Here is a 16,263-nt window from a genome sequence, read left to right as displayed (position 1 = left end):
AAATTCACCTTTTTGGTTTATTTAAAAAAAACTAATTTTAACTTCAAAAATTGTTTAACTTTAAATTAGAAATTTAAGAAACTTAATTTACCAATTGCAAAAATGTGTCTAAAAATTCATTTTAAAAAGTTGAAATATGACATATACTTATATAGTATATTTTTAAAATCTTTCCTAACTCTACAATTTTAATTTGATAAGGAAATTTTAAACAAAGTAAATCAATTTGATTTGGCAAAATGTTAAGTTGGTAAGAGAGAGAAGCGTTGATGGTAGTTATTAACTTATTATAAATCAAAAGAGAATAAAGAGAAAGAAGTTTGTATATAAAAAGAGAAGACAAAGAAAAAAGGTTCATTCACATAAACAGAATAAGAACAAGAAAGAAGAAGAAGAAAGAAAAGAAAGAGAAAATTGGTGGGTGAAGCCCTCTTTCTTTTTAATTCGAGGGCTTCAATTCAAACCATTTCCATGGCACATTCCATTTTGATCGACGTTGAGAATATCTATCTTCGTGGAAAGGTTCTTCACACCTTCCTCGCTTCTATTTTTTCCTTTTTTATGCAATAAAATATGGGGTTTGGGTTTAAAGGTTGAACCTTTTTCTCAATGGATCATTTATTCAATTCCATTTGCATTTGGGTCTTTTTCTTTTGCTTGATTAACGGCTTCTGATGATTGATGCTTTTGAGCTTTTGGGTTATGCATGATTACCTCAAAAAAGTTTCCATCACTGTTCAATCATGTTTTGCTTCAAATTGCTTGTTTGATTCTGAAAATTTGGTGGTGTTTGCTTCCTTTTTATCTTTTTGATTTTTCATGTTCTTTTAGAATGTATTGATTTTACCTCTCCGAGCCATTGAATTTATGAAGATTTGAACATGGCAAATTGCCGATCAACCCATTACTTCTTTGTGAAATATTCTCTTCAAATCCCATCACCCATTTTTGTGTAGAAGCTATAACCATTATTGTAAATACTTTTTATAACTATTGATGCTTTTTATTTCATATATAATTATTTCTTGTTCTGGGGAAGAAATGGATTTTATTTTTGTGGTATTTGATGCCAGTTGAGTGATGTAGGAAATCTTATTTCATTTTCTCATCATATATTGTTTTTTCCTTCTTTTTTTGCTTTACATATTAGATATTGGATTGGATGAGTTAAAGTAATTGTTCTCCTTTGGAAAGCCTAAAATTCTATCCTCTTTATCATTGTGTACAACTTGTTATCTTATCTTTGTGGAGCATATCGGAATCTGGAATGACTTATTTCATTTATCGTTTTCGATAGTGACATTAATGTGATATTGCTTGTTAGTCTGGTTTGTCCAATAATTGTAAAATTGCACATGGCTCCCCATGTTAGGGAACAAATAATTTGGAAAAAGTTTGGTCTGTGAGTTTATTCAAATGGAGTACATGCAAAGTAAAGAATATCCTTTGCTTTAGGTGAAGGTTTCTCTGTGTGGTTTTTGTCCGTGTTTGGGCTACATTCACTTTGGATTATCATTTCAGGAGCATCATATTCGAACCGGCTCTGGTTTTGTGTCTGTCAAAGTTTATGGGGATCAGGACAAAGCAGCTCTAATCACTTATCCCGATTTAGCACTAAATTGTAAGTGCACTCTGTTTATTTTCTCAAGCCAGTTCCACTTGTTTAAACTTTCAAGTGTTAAGATTCTGTGTTCTTCCTATGTTCTAGAATTTATTGCTCAGTTGTTTTTCCGGGTAAATTGATGATTTTCTATGCATATGATTGAACTCATCCTCTTATTTTAATCTGTAAACCTGAATAGTTTTAATTCTGTGTACTGGGGCAGATGTGTCATGTTTCCAAGGATTATTTTTCTGTCCAGAGGCAGCTTCTTTGCTGCTTCACAACTTTTGCATATATCACATCAGTCCTCCTGGACACGAGGTCTGTAACTTGATCTATTCGATTGTACTTCTTATCGCTTTTAGAACCGGATATTATTATTCACATAGTTTCTCCTTTGGACCTCTTACAAGACTTCTTGCAGTTAGGAGCTGCTGCAATTTGTCCTGAGGATCCTGTCCCTTCAGCCGAAGACTTAGCAGATCAAATAGTTGAGGTCCTCAACTATTTTGGGTAATTAGAATATGATTTACAGTTAACTTTTCTTCATCTCACTAATTTGTGGGGCACTTAGCTTTCATTACCATTTATTTGAATTTTTGAACACAGCCAGTATTCGAATTGATCTCTTGCTGTGCTTTTCTTGTAAATTACCTTAGATTAGGGAGTAGGATGGCATTGGCATTATTTAGAGGGGAAATTCAATATTTTATCAATATTTACTAATGGAACAAACTATTTCCTTGTCCAGGCTTGGTGCAGTTATGTGTATGGGAGTAACTGCTGGTGCTTATATCCTAACTCTTTTTGCAGTATGTAACTATTTAGCTTTGGATGGAAAAAAACAAAGTAGAAAGTGCTTATTTAGTTCATGTTTTTTGTTTTGTAGTTCTAATTTAAAGTCAAAATTTTATTTTATTGATTTGTTCTTCTTTGATACCTTTCTACAGATGAAGTATAGGAAGCGTGTTCTTGGTTTAATACTTGTATCGCCTTTATGCAAAGCACCTTCTTGGACTGAATGGTTCTATAACAAGGTTCCTTTCAAATGCCTGCACATTGTGCATTTATGAATTTCTCTGATCTGATAAGATGATCTAAAGCCACTCATAATTATCAGGTGATGTCAAATTTGTTGTACTTCTATGGCATGTGTAGCTTGGTGAAGGAGTGTTTGCTCCTGCGGTACTTCGGCAAGGTATGGTACACGAGTATCTTAGCCATGTCATATTCCCTCTTCTATTTGATATTTATGAGTTTTCTTGGTCAAACTTTAATAGGAAGTTCTTGGTAATGTTGAGGTTCCAGAATCAGATATAGTTATAGCTTGCAGAAAGGTCAGTGCAAATCTAACGTAGTTTCTTTTCTTTTCCTGTATTACTGAACAGCTGGAACGATTATTATTATTTTCCTCATTATTTCTATGTTCAGTGTATTTACCTTGCTTTTCAATGTTTTTTTGTTGTGTTTCCTTCCCAGTTGCTGGATGAGAGAAAGACTAAAAACATCTTAAGATTTCTTCATGCAATTAATGAGTAAAATCTCCTATATATATGCTTCGTCGTATTTAATTTTCTGTGAGTGCGTGTGTATGTGTCATCCACTCATCCTCATTAGCCAGTGAATGGGCAAATTTATGTGTTAGAACTTTGTTTTACCAACTTACAGGAGACCGGATATCACGGAAGGCTTGAAAACATTAAAATGCCGTACACTCATTTTTGTTGGAGACAGTTCTCCTTTCCACTCCGAGGCTCTCCACATGACTTCAAAACTTGATAGGAGATTTAGTGCATTGGTTGAGGTATGTGGCACTAGAGTATGTAGTATGTATATAACAAGAAAGCATAACTAAAAGGATTCAGAAATTGAGTTTAAGGGTTCAATGTATTTTGCAGTCCTTATGATATTGTAACCTTGCCTAATTTTTGAAATGTGATAGTAAATTATAGATTATGAGTATATACCAAGGTATGTGTGATATAATTATACGTGATTGTTTAGAAATTTTTAAATATATACCGAAACTAGGGTTGAGACTGGATTTTAATGTGGCAGGTCCAGGCTTGTGGATCAATGGTTACAGAGGAACAACCACATGCAATGCTGATTCCTATGGAGTACTTTTTAATGGGGTATGGGTTGTACAGGCCATGCTATTTCAGTGACAGTCCAAGGAGCCCGCTAAGCCCGTCATGCATCTCTCCGGAGCTACTCTCTCCAGAAAGCATGGGATTGAAGCTAAAGCCTATAAAGACCCGAGTTTCAAAAGTTTCATATGAGAAAAGACTTTGACATTTTGTCACCGAGAACAGTTTTTTTTCGTTATAATTTTTTGATTGTTTTCAAGAGGTGGGTAGACAGATAAGTTGAGGAGATTGGAGGGGGTTGTAGATAGAAGAAAGGGAAATGGGAAAATACGCGAAATATATACGGTAGAATTGCCTGAATTCATTTATAGTCTACCATTAATAAAGGAATCATTGAGCTGTGTCTGTAAATTCCAGGTGAACTCTGACTCAATGTATTAGCGATCAATAATAAGCCCTTGATTTTTTTTAAAGCAAGGCATGATTCCCATAACTAGGAATCTCTCCTTTATATCTTAACTGTGTGGCTATGGCAACTATGCAGACTGGTAAATCCAACATGAACCTTCATTTGATTATTTACTACTAATCTGTTATGGGTGCTGGTCCAAATGTTAATCACAAGTATCATTTGTTATTCTAGTGGTTACCCCCTAATTGAAGGAGTGGTTGTAACTGTAAACTATATTTTTCAGTGAATATTTTGAGAGGGGATAGTATGATGATATAACACAATTTCGAGAATGGGTGTATCAAGAACTAGACTCCAGAGTAGATCTGTCTCAATAAGCTACAAGGAGTCAATCTCTGGTCATAGCAAATCTGTTAATGAGTCAAAATATGGTGAAAGTGGTAGGTATATGCCAGTGTGAGGATCCTGTGGCATGGATGAACCAATTTGAGCATTTTCTTCACCACAATCAAACACCAGAGGCTGACTAAGGGAAGTTGGCTTCTTTTCATTTGGGATGGGGCATTCTGATGTAATTCATAAAATTGGAGAAGGGTTGAATGGAACTCGATCTGCTGAATTTCGAACACGAGGAAAAGGAAGGATGGCATGATATGCAATCACGATTATTGGTCCTGATCCATGTAATAATTTTTTTTTTTAACAAGGGAGGAATTACTTCATTACAATTACTATTTTATTGGATCAATTTGATTTGATGGTGGGTCATAGCAGGTAAATAAATTTTGTCTAAGGATTTTTTTTATAAGTTATGATGGTTGGGCATAAAATAAGGATGGCACCACCTAAGTAATCAGCAAGCAATGAGTCCTCTAACAAGTCCTCTACATGCCCGTTTTGGTTAATTATTCCTTTGTTATATATCTTTATCTAGTATAATGGTCCATGGAAGGTGAGTTTGACATAAGAATAATATTATTGCTTTGTGATATTAACATATTGACACGTTCATGACATTTGTAAGTTTGTGTGATATTAACATATTGATTAAAGTCAACAATCATCTCCACGCATAAAGCGATGGCATGATAGCATGAGAAGTATTATGGTAAGAATCTATCACATTCACGACACTTTGGTGACAATGAATCGAACCAACTCAGTATTCGTTCGAAACTCGATTCGTTATTTAGCTCGATAAACTTGACTCATGAACCAAATGAGCTGAACTTGAGCTAGAAATTGAGCTCGTTAAATAAACGAACCGAACTTGAATTGAATATAGTTCGACTCATTTGGTTCATGAGCTGACTCGATATATATATATATATATATATATATATATATAACTTTTTTGAAAAGTATTTTTTACAAAATTTAATTAATTATTTGAGTTGTTCAAATGAACCATTTGAATTGAATCAAATAGTTCGCAAACTTTAACCGAGCTGAACTCGAGCTAAAATAATAACTCGTATCGAACTCGAGTCGAGTCAATCCTTATCAATCTGAACGGAGCTGAACTCTGATTCGACTCGTTTCTAGCCCTAACAATACTGCTTCCTTAAATTGATATTGAATAACATTGGTTAACGTCAAATAATATTGTTGAACTTATCAAATATATTATTGAGAAATTCCGAGCATCTTTCAAACTTAAATTTACAACTTCCAGCAGTTTATGGTCATGTGGTCATATCTATTCCCTTCTTCATCATAAGCTATGCTTTATTTCTCAAATGGATCGAATCTCACCAATCCATGTCTGTATATATTTCACAACTAGCATATCTGCTGTACCACAAAGTGTGCCACTACATGTGACACTGTTTGTGATTGATTAAAAATATATATTTAAATTAAAATTTTAATAGTTAATTATTTTTCTGACCAATCACAGACAATGAGACGCTGTTTTGGGACAGCAGATGTCCACCCTTTCCGGCTCTGACATCTTCTCAGCCTAAGTATTTTTTCTACAATATTTATGATCAGAAATCACCTTCAATTTTTGCTTTTAAGTTTTTTATTGAAATTACTTCCAGTGTTCTTTAAGGTATATGTTTATGATTAAATTTATGATTTTTACAATCGTAAGTCAGGAATTAGCCAACCTTTCAATAACAATAAAAAAAACTATTGAAAAGCCATTATTTTAACTACGAAAACGAAGAGGAAAAAAGTAAGGACTAAAGAATAGTGTTGATGAGAGTTTCATTTAACGTATATCTGCATTCTCTCAGTTTTACCTACTGTTATTGGGGTGCAATAATAGTTAGATATGCACAAATTGCACCAATTAAGATCTCCCTTTGCCAATATAGTTTGGAAAGAGCAAACTTGATTCATGCATGGAAAAAAACTATTAAGATTAATAAACAAACATGAAGTTCTTAGGCGATGCCCAATCTGGTGGAGACGAGGATGATTTCCCTTCAGAGTTTGTATTTCATAATCTATCCCTTGTGTATATTAGCAAAGCTATAACGAAATTCATGATCCTTCACATGTGGATGTGTTTAGTGACTGAGTTGTACATTATTTGAGAGTTAACTATACTCTGCCATTAAAAGTACAGGTATTTTTCTCAATTATTTCTGGAGTTCCAGTATTTTGCAAAATGCATGAAGAATTAATGTCTGGTTGAAAAGTTAAATGGTAATTATCTCATGATTTAAGCACTTTTGACGTAAAAAGCACTTGAACCTAGACGAATAAAATGGAATATTGTCAAAATAAAAACTAAAGGAAACTTGCTCACACAAAGAGAGGTGTTATTAGCTGGAGATGGTCCATGGTGCCCCTGCCATGACTGCCTCGATCTCCTGTGTTGTCCTGGGACACTTGGTCATATTGTAGCAACCAGTAGCAGTAACAAGCTGAGTACATCATAAGTAAACAAATAAGCTCGAATGCCAGAATTGGGCGCAATTTCAGAAAATATTGTGATTAATCGCTAGAAAGGGAGAAGAGTTTAAATTCTTCGCCCTGAATTTAATAAAAGAAAAGAGAAACATGATGCAGTATTGAAAATATGCATGACAGGTTAAGATTTAAGAAAAACCATTAACTTCAACAATATAACTGAAAAGATAGAAATGATAAACTATAAACAAAGTAATCCATGTTGAGGTTTAGAGAATGGAAAATACCACATCACTCTCAATTCGGACTCCACCAAAACCATTAAATTTCTTAATCACTTGCTGGTTGAAGAACTTGGAAGTTTCTGGACTATTCATGGCCGGAAGTAACAGAGCATTAATAAAATAGCATCCGGGCTCCACAGTGATAACCTAGAGGTGTAAAAAAACTAAGGTTCATCATCAAGTTCACAACTCTAGTTCCAGAACATTAACTAGTAATGATCCAAGAAAAAGGCCCAACCCCAACAAAAGCAACAAGGGTTCAGAAATTATAACAATCATTATTTTGATTGACTTTCAGCATTACCATGTGTTAGAGGTTTGATATGTATCACTCAAATAAAAAAGTTAGTATAACAATACCAGAAAAAAATCAACATTCAAAAGAAATCAGGGAGTTTTAGCTTCACCATGATTGAGTCATTTCTAATGTGAAAAAAACCAATACAGAACATAAATCACTCAGCGTCTATGCTTCATACAATTATTATTTATAGAAAGTTCTGGCGAGAAATAAAAAATTATGACTAACCATTCCTTCCTGGAGCTCTCTGGCTGTACGCAGGGATTTTAACCCTGGTTCCTTTCTTCTTTCCAGACCCTGCAAATCAGAACCAAATTTCCAAGATATCATATGAAAAATAATTTGACTCAACTACAAGATGAATATATAAGCCACTAATTGAAGATTGAAGAAGGGACACTTTAGACTTCAACTGCAGCTAAATTTTCCCAAATACCTTCAAGTAGCCACCTGGATCATGTGTGTCAATACCAAGTAAATGCCCCAGACCATGTGGCATAAAAAGAGCACCCAAGCGTGCAGAAAGCATGTCGTTAACATCACTGCACCAAAAATCAAAATATGCCATTTCACAAAAGATCCTAGAGATTGTATCAATATACAAGTTAGCCACCCACAGATACTAAACATTACCCAACAAGTATCTGTCCCTTCTTTAGTGACTCCAGGATAACTTTTTCTGCCAATCTGCAGTTTTACATAGGAAATGAGCAACAACGCATGATACTTAGGCATGGGATTAAAGTAGTAGTTTGAATAACAAATAACTTTTTTCAATACAAAAAATTTGTTGGCCTGTGGATATTTTGGTCATCTCATCCAGACTTCCTGTCATTCATGCATAACTCATTGTGATTTTAACTATAACTTCACTTCAAAATCAGCCTATAATATCACAAATACACATGCACTCATTCCCATGAAAAATAACTCAGCTACAGTATTGCAGACCAATGTTGCTAACTTCAAACCATAGTCTAATGGTTCTTACCCATGACAAGTAATATACTCTTAGGCTATCCCATTCAAGACAAATCCAATAATTTCTCAATCAACCTGGTGACAAATTACCTACGGTACGATTCTGTTAAATTCCTACCCATCAACCAAGTTAAATAGTTAATAAACTTTCCTATGGTAAAGCACTAATATAAATATAGTTTTGCAGGGGCGATGGTTAAGGAACCCAAAAAAGTAAAATTGTATTGGAATTGGAGTATTTAATGGGGCAAGAGAAAATACTGTGTTTTCCAATACAAACATTTTTTGGGCAATGATTAGCAAAACCGATATAATTATAGTTATTAAGAACCAAGCCTGGCAGACATTTTGGTTACTCCTACTTAAAAGAAGCAATACTGGTATTGGGACTCAATCATACATGTGCATATCAACCCAGCCTACTCCAGGTTTCATTGCAGATAGAACAGCATTATGAGCATCAAGGACAGCCTGCAGAACATGGAAAGTAGAAACAAAGAAATGTTCAAATAACTGCTATAAATCACAGAGTAATTAAGCTATAATTGTACATGCATATGCAGGAAATGATGATATTTTTTGTGAGGGTTTTCACTGCAAAGGTACAAACCAGTGTTTTGTGCATGTTAATAAGGAACACACAATCTGTTTTCATTTTGATAAAAAAGATTATATCAGACACTTACATTATATATAAGAGATTGGTCACTAGTAAACTTTCCATTTATCTGCACAGAGAATTGAAAGTTAGCATAAAATGATAATTAACATACGAATAACATTTTTTCAAATGCATAGGTTAAGCCATTAGTAAATCTTAAATGAATCACCTTAAAAATCTTTTCTACCTGATTTAACCACTTAAAAACCTTTGACTTTAAAATTCTTAAAATTATTCTATCTCCCCTTTATATTTTGTTTAATCCCATCCACTAATTTCTCTCTTTTCTCTTTGACAAAATCACCTCCACCCTTCCATTTTGTTCATCTTCCACATATTTGCCAAAACACAAGATCGGGAATGTTTTAAGTAAAACTAAAACTCATTGACCGTATAATTCCTCTGCTCATCTTTAATTACATTTTGCTACAAGTGATAGGGCTGATTTGGTTTAATGATTGATGACAAAAAAGACAGCTAGATATTATAGTGATAGCTAGCAAATCTAATTTTTTCCCATAAAATTACGGATTTACATTCTATTCCAGTTGTACTTTTTTAATTAAAAAGTCATGGATTACTTTAGTATAGTTTCACTAAAGCTTTGCACTGAATCAATTAGTATTACCCGGTATGAATAATTGAACATGATAAATTTAGGGACTAAAAATGCATAAATTAACCTGTTATTTTATTGTGTTTTGTTCTATGGCATTTGAAAAAAAGGTAAATAATTGGTGATACAATTTTGTTGAAGAGAAGATGGAGAAAGTTAGTTGATGAGAATGAAGAAATAAAAGAGATGAGAGAGAATAATAATTAGTATATTAAATTAAAATATTTTTAAGTGATTAGACTAGGTAGAAGAAATTTATTAAAAGATGATCTATTTAGAGGTTTATATATAGAAACCGTACTAATAAGACCTATCACACTCAAAAAAAAAATAAGTCTCAGTTAGTGCATATTGATAATAATGATTAAAGCAATATGATAAATACATGAACAGACAAAGAAACCAAGTTAATGCAATTTCAGCAGAGGCACTTCTGATGATTCAGCCATGTTATTCAAAATGGCAATTCATGTAAGAGGAAAATAAGCAAAAAACCAAATTTAATTGTGAAATGAGTAGACTCACAGGGAAAGAACATGTTATGTCAGACCCATAGAAGTGGTATTCAGCTCCCATATCAAGCAGTGCTATGTCACCATCTTCCAGAGTCTACAAAAGAGAGCCATTTTATAAAATTTAAACACTTGTAAAAGTAACTAAACATTAATCATCTAATTCAGACTATAACTTCATCATATTGGGTCTCTTCCAAAAGGAAACAAAGTAATTTTTCAATACTTTATATGTTGATTAGCCATATCCAAGGTCACCAAATAGCACAGATAACCTTTTCCCTCTGTTATTCAAGAGTTGTTCATCCTAGTTATTTTTTCAAAGTTCCTGAACAATTTATTTTTCCTACTAACAAAAAATGAAATCATGACTAGGGATGATATTGTCATTGATTAATTTAGATGAAGATATGCAATAGGTATACTGCGAAAACTGAACAAAAAGCGGATAATCTAATTCAATTTCTTAGGAGAAGAATGGATCAAACAACTTAGAAAAATTATATTACCAATCTAGAAAGATGCAGGACTAAATCCAGCAACATTATGATAGTCAATAAACCATAATGATATTGGCTGCAATGACAGTGACCCCCAAGGGGGAAAAGTACTCATACCATACCTTGTCATTAGGAGCTGCTGCATGCCCGTAATGAAGAACAGAACTGCATTGATAGACACATGTTATAAAGGTTGCTGATATTTAAAAAAAATACATGTATGGTAGTATTAAAAAATTACAAACAGCATTTTATGTTAAAAAATGTAGATAATTCTTCAACTTTCTTTGCCAAAATAAGTCTGATGGGGCAGCAACATATTAAACACAATAATTTTTAGCTAACCAGTTTCTAATTTTCTTTGGATAAATAGAAAGTGAAAAAGTCATTCTTACTAATGGTCACCAAACAAAGCTTTACTGAACTAAAGACATCAAAAAAACACATTTACTGTGACAAAATAGTTATATTAGCGGAAACACCCACCTATTATCACCAGTAGCACAAATACATGTGTATGAGCAATGCCTACACCCACCATACATGTATGTGTGGTGAAGAAACATGCTTTCAAGCTGATACTCTTTCATGCCCACTTTTGCTTTTCTCATAACCTGTTTCATTGTAAATGTAACTATCATGGTAACCATGTTCACAAAAATTCACACTTCATTGAGATTATAGATCTTTTTGTCAACAGGGAGGAAACCAGTCAAAACCCCACACTCAGATGTTCCTAACTCAACTAATTAAATCCAAACAAAAGCAGTGAAAAGAAAGGAAGGTAATGGAGCAACTAATTAAATCCTTAGTTCTCTTATCTATGAAAATGGTATTGCCAGAAAGCTGAAAGGTACTTCCCAAAATCACATTCTTTTTACAACCACTACAAACTACCTATGAATAGGGTGACACTAAAATTAAAGTACCAATGCAAGTCGCAAGATCAATAAATGTAAATCTCATTTCCTCTAGACATTTCATATATCCTAATCATATTATCAGATCTATAGAAGTCATCACTAACTATGAAATAGATTTCATGAAAGAAATGACTTTTGAGGGTTAGCATATGAGAATCTTGAAATTGATAAGATTAGGCCTATGCCTAGCATTAAAAATGTGTATAGAAGGGGAAATATGTAAGTCTAGTTAGAGATTTCCTAATTGTAACACATTTACTAAAGTATCACTAAGCAGTTAGTTTGTTAGGCTTTCTATAATAGTTTGTTAGTTAGGCTATAAATAAGGAACTAGTCTCTTGGAAGAAGGGGAGTTAATTGGGAAGTGAATTCTGATTGTGGAATCAGGGGAAAGGTCGTGGGACCTTTTGTACATCTCAATTCTTATTCTTCTTTCATTCTTTCTAATAATATTCTTGTTCTTCATCCCAACCAAGAATCACATTGATTCTTGTTTAGGGTATTGTTTTCCATTAATTCCTTTCTTTCTTCTTGATCTTATCAGAAATACTGGAATAATGAAACACAGACAAGATAGTTGCCTATATATGCGTGTGTGTATGTGCCTGCATAGAACATTTCGAAAGAATGTTTAAAGAAAAAACTGAAGAAACAAGCAAACATTAGTGCATGTTAAACTATTACCTCAACATGAGCTTCAGAGCTTATATTATTGGCATATTGAATAAGAGAAATCTCAAGGTCTGTCTTGATGACACGGCATTCAGTCAATATAGGATGCAAAGTAGTCAAATCCTTATCAAGCTTATCAATTCCCTGAAAAAATGAAATTATAAATATACAGATTCCGATAACCCAGTTCCCTAAGAAAGATACTGGTAAGTACAACTATGTCGGTATAAGGTTAAAAAGAATACATATGAAGATGATACAGAGCACTACTATACACATTGTCCTAATGAAAACAATAAACACTAGGGAAAATTGAGAAAAGGAATCAACAGAATTAAGAACCTGAAACTCTGCTGGTTTAGAAAAATTATTGCTATCGGTGTTAAGGCCATGCAAGAGAAATAGTAAGGGTGCCCCTGAACCCTGGTAATGTTGTTGCAAAACACTTGCAATTTCATCAGCAAAGTATGCTGTGTTAACCATATAGTGTTCCTGCAATGCATAGAGGAGACCATTAAACATAACTTCACAAGTGAATCCCATTAAATCATAGGTTAAATTTTTTTATCCTTACAATTTCAAATTTTCAATGCATTCTTTAAATAGGTCCCTATAGTTCAAACGTTTTTAATTAGGTCCCTATACTTCAAATAAAATATTTAAATAAGATCGCTGCTGACAAGCTTCAGGGACTTAATTTTTTTTAAACATTTAATTAAAAACTCTCAAAATTTATAAAACTAAGAGCATCTTCATTGGAGAATACTAATTCTATTCTTATTTGGGCCTTATTCATTATTTTAAAACTTATTACACATTTCCATAAATTAAGAATAACATTTACTTTTTCTTTCACAATAGCAAATATCATTCTTATTCTTATTTGGGTCCCACAATTTACAATTTCATAAGAATGTTCTTGTGCAAGGAGTATTCTAATAAGAATCCCACTGGCAAAAATGAGTGATGAAGAATATTCTTATTTCAATAAGAATACTGTAATAATGCATGGATGAAGATGCTCCAAGTAAAAATGTAGGACCAAAACTCCAAAACATTAATTTAACATGAAATATACTATAATTGGGGTGAATCACCTTAAAATAGGGGAGTGGCTTTATCTCCCCCAACCAAACAGCATACTCATCAGGTAACCTAGGAGCAAATAAGATAGATTCCCCATTTGCAACGTCCTTCAAAAAAACAAAGACATACAAAACTCAATTTTACAAATTTCTACAACATAAAATGATCATGCTTATGTGCATCATAAAAATAAAAAGTAGTGTTGGATATGAAAAGAACTAACAATAGCTCCATAAAAACCAGGTTCTTTGACTCCAAACAAGTACGCGAAATAACTCTCCTGTCTGAAAATCAATAATTAGCGATGTAATGTGAATAATTTTGAAAAGTGAAACCGATCATGAATAAGTTCGATTTACCTGAAAAGTTCGAGGTGATCGGTATCATGACGCGTTTGTTCTTCACCGCCCTGGAGGAAAATCGAATTAAGATTTTAAGAAAATCGAAAGATGAATAGAGAGTGAGAGAAATAGGATCTGACCTGAAGGAGAACGAAACCGTGAAGAGGACGAGAAGAGAGAGAGAGGTGTTGGCGAAGGGATTCTAGAAGCTTCTGACGATTTTTGTGATGTAGTTCCATCGGAACTTGAGGTGGCGACAGAGCTGAACCTGAAGCCATGGTGGTGGCTGCTGAGAATTAATGGCTTCCGAATCTTATACCGTCGTAGTAATAATACTAACTGTTTAGTGCATATCCAGAAACTGATTGTTGGGCCCTCCGGGTTGCTTTCGAACTTTGCAACTCCCACTATCGGGTATAACCCGTTAAAATGTATAACATTAACCATATAGATTTAGGGATACACTTTTTTACCCCAAATTTTCCAAAAAAAAATTATAAATTATCTTACAATATAAAATTGTAATGTGCACTTTCCTTAATAATGATTAATTTAGAAGTGACATATTTACTTTTTTTATAGTGTAAAAGAATTTTTTATTTCGGAACCAAAAAAGTTTAAATATGAATTTTTCCCTCTCATATAGGTCAAGGTATATAGTATTATAGTGATTCAATCAATCATTTACTAATTAAACTGCATATTAGTTAAATTATATATATTATAAAAATTATAATATATTATGGATATAAATATTATTGTTTGTAATATATAATTCAATGACTAACTATGTTACAAACAATTATTGAGTTCATTGTTTGAATCTTTATTATATCACTTTAAAAAATATCAAAATTCTCATTCACAACCCGGTTTTGACCGATACATACAATACAATTTGACCAATATTTTTTTTAGTTTTGACCTGTTTAATTGCATATCGGGTATAATTAACAGGAGTACAACTTTTATCCCAAAATTTGTGTCACTCCATGTACCTCTTATTTTTTTATTGGTCAAAAAATGCGTAGTTAATATTTATTTAATTCATGTTTTACTTTTCTGACCAATGAGAAATAAGGAGTACATGAAGTAGTACAAAGTATGAGACATAAGATGTTAACCCATAATTAGCATACCATACCAATATGAGGATTAGCTTACTAGATTTTCGGTTGAACCAGCTGATACATTATGATTTTAATAATTGTGATTTTAGATAGGTTGTCATGTATATTGTTCTAAAAAAATCTCATTTGAGGAAACATACACTATATTAATCATGTATATTGTTATTGTTGGAAGAGAAGGATACTCAATTCTCACAAAAGAATGAAAATCTTATATGCTAAAATAATTGTATCCCTCTATTCTCAACCAATCAAATACTACATATATGTGTAGTAGTGTTAACTAAAAAGTTAATTTAATATTTTATTGATATATATATATATAGACGATATTGGGCATGGATTATTAATGAAGCAATTAATCAGCAGCTGGTTGGGAAAACTGCAAAGTTTTACACTAATGCATATACAAGGCAACCTTTCATTTGTTTAAGTCAACCGCTTATGAGTGAATAGTGAACGGGGAAATAAGACAATAATCTGTTGTCATAGACGGTGTCCTATTGTCAAAATTACAGTGATGGTAATGAGTTAGACATAGAAGAAATGGCATAGATCATCTTAATTCCTTACACACAAAAATGAAATCATAATTGGAGCATATGTTCAGGCTAATCTTTGTTGATGTTTAAGCCTAATGAAGAATGGGTATCTTTTCATATTCACCATGTACCCTTATAAAGATAATGGACTTAATACAAGACAATGAAGTTTTCTTGTACGTTTTCAAAATGATGTGGAAACCCTCGGCATGTTTATAAGGTCTTCTTAGACTTTTAATTTAAGTTCAATATTTATATTTGGGTGAGCACAACTTGTATACTTTCAATACAATTCTTTTGTTTAAAAAATGTTATAGTAACATACCAAATTAATAAACAAGCACGTAGGGAGGACCTAAAAAGATAGGCATGCATGGCTAGAATCGGAGCATTTTAATGTAGTAAGGTAATATTACAGAACTTACAAACATGCATGTATTATTATATGTGTCGTTTTATTAATGGAAAAGTTGTAATATTACGTGACAATTAAAATGAAAATATAACTAAACGAATTGAAAATTAACCTAAAAACATTTTGTCACCTACATATTATTTTTTATTTTATTTTTGGATATGAATCCTCAAACATCCATAAAGTGATGCATTTACTTTGTGTGTCTGTGCATATTGGGATGCCATAGTTGGATTTTCTTAAGAATGTTCAATATAATTTATATTAATTGATAAGCGTGTGTACGAACACGGTCGAAATATGTAGGTCTTGTAAATTAAGCATATTGA

General features: G+C 32.7%; 2 protein-coding genes across 3 annotated transcripts; one reads left to right on the top strand and one right to left on the bottom strand.

The window, feature by feature from the left end:
- Positions 343 to 4,170, top strand: LOC109349859 (pollen-specific protein SF21-like). Its single transcript, XM_019590884.1, has 11 exons — positions 343 to 522; positions 1,522 to 1,621; positions 1,827 to 1,924; positions 2,028 to 2,116; positions 2,355 to 2,415; positions 2,554 to 2,640; positions 2,724 to 2,801; positions 2,884 to 2,940; positions 3,083 to 3,138; positions 3,272 to 3,407; positions 3,662 to 4,170. The coding sequence occupies exons 1-11, from the start codon at positions 472 to 474 to the stop codon at positions 3,896 to 3,898; spliced, it is 1,050 nt and encodes a 349-aa protein (XP_019446429.1). The 5' UTR covers positions 343 to 471; the 3' UTR covers positions 3,899 to 4,170.
- Positions 6,388 to 14,229, bottom strand: LOC109349858 (xaa-Pro dipeptidase-like). 2 transcript variants are annotated; one of them, XM_019590882.1, is made up of 17 exons: positions 13,988 to 14,229; positions 13,866 to 13,915; positions 13,730 to 13,790; positions 13,518 to 13,613; positions 12,763 to 12,912; positions 12,433 to 12,564; positions 11,312 to 11,439; positions 10,948 to 10,990; positions 10,339 to 10,422; positions 9,223 to 9,264; positions 8,937 to 9,007; positions 8,189 to 8,242; positions 7,992 to 8,097; positions 7,784 to 7,852; positions 7,258 to 7,401; positions 6,868 to 6,984; positions 6,388 to 6,813 (listed from the first exon to the last, which is right to left on the bottom strand). In XM_019590882.1, exons 1-16 carry the CDS (start codon positions 14,123 to 14,125, stop codon positions 6,883 to 6,885), a joined length of 1,470 nt encoding a protein of 489 aa, XP_019446427.1. In that variant the 5' UTR covers positions 14,126 to 14,229; the 3' UTR covers positions 6,388 to 6,813; positions 6,868 to 6,882. The 2 variants fall into 2 exon arrangements, with proteins under 2 accessions (XP_019446427.1, XP_019446426.1); XM_019590881.1 differs by having other exon boundaries at positions 6,388 to 6,790; positions 6,845 to 6,984; positions 13,988 to 14,228.

This window comes from Lupinus angustifolius, chromosome LG06, assembly GCF_001865875.1.
Source record: "Lupinus angustifolius cultivar Tanjil chromosome LG06, LupAngTanjil_v1.0, whole genome shotgun sequence".
NCBI classification, from domain to species: Eukaryota; Viridiplantae; Streptophyta; class Magnoliopsida; order Fabales; family Fabaceae; genus Lupinus; species Lupinus angustifolius.
This window is presented reverse-complemented; position numbering and strand designations above follow the sequence as displayed.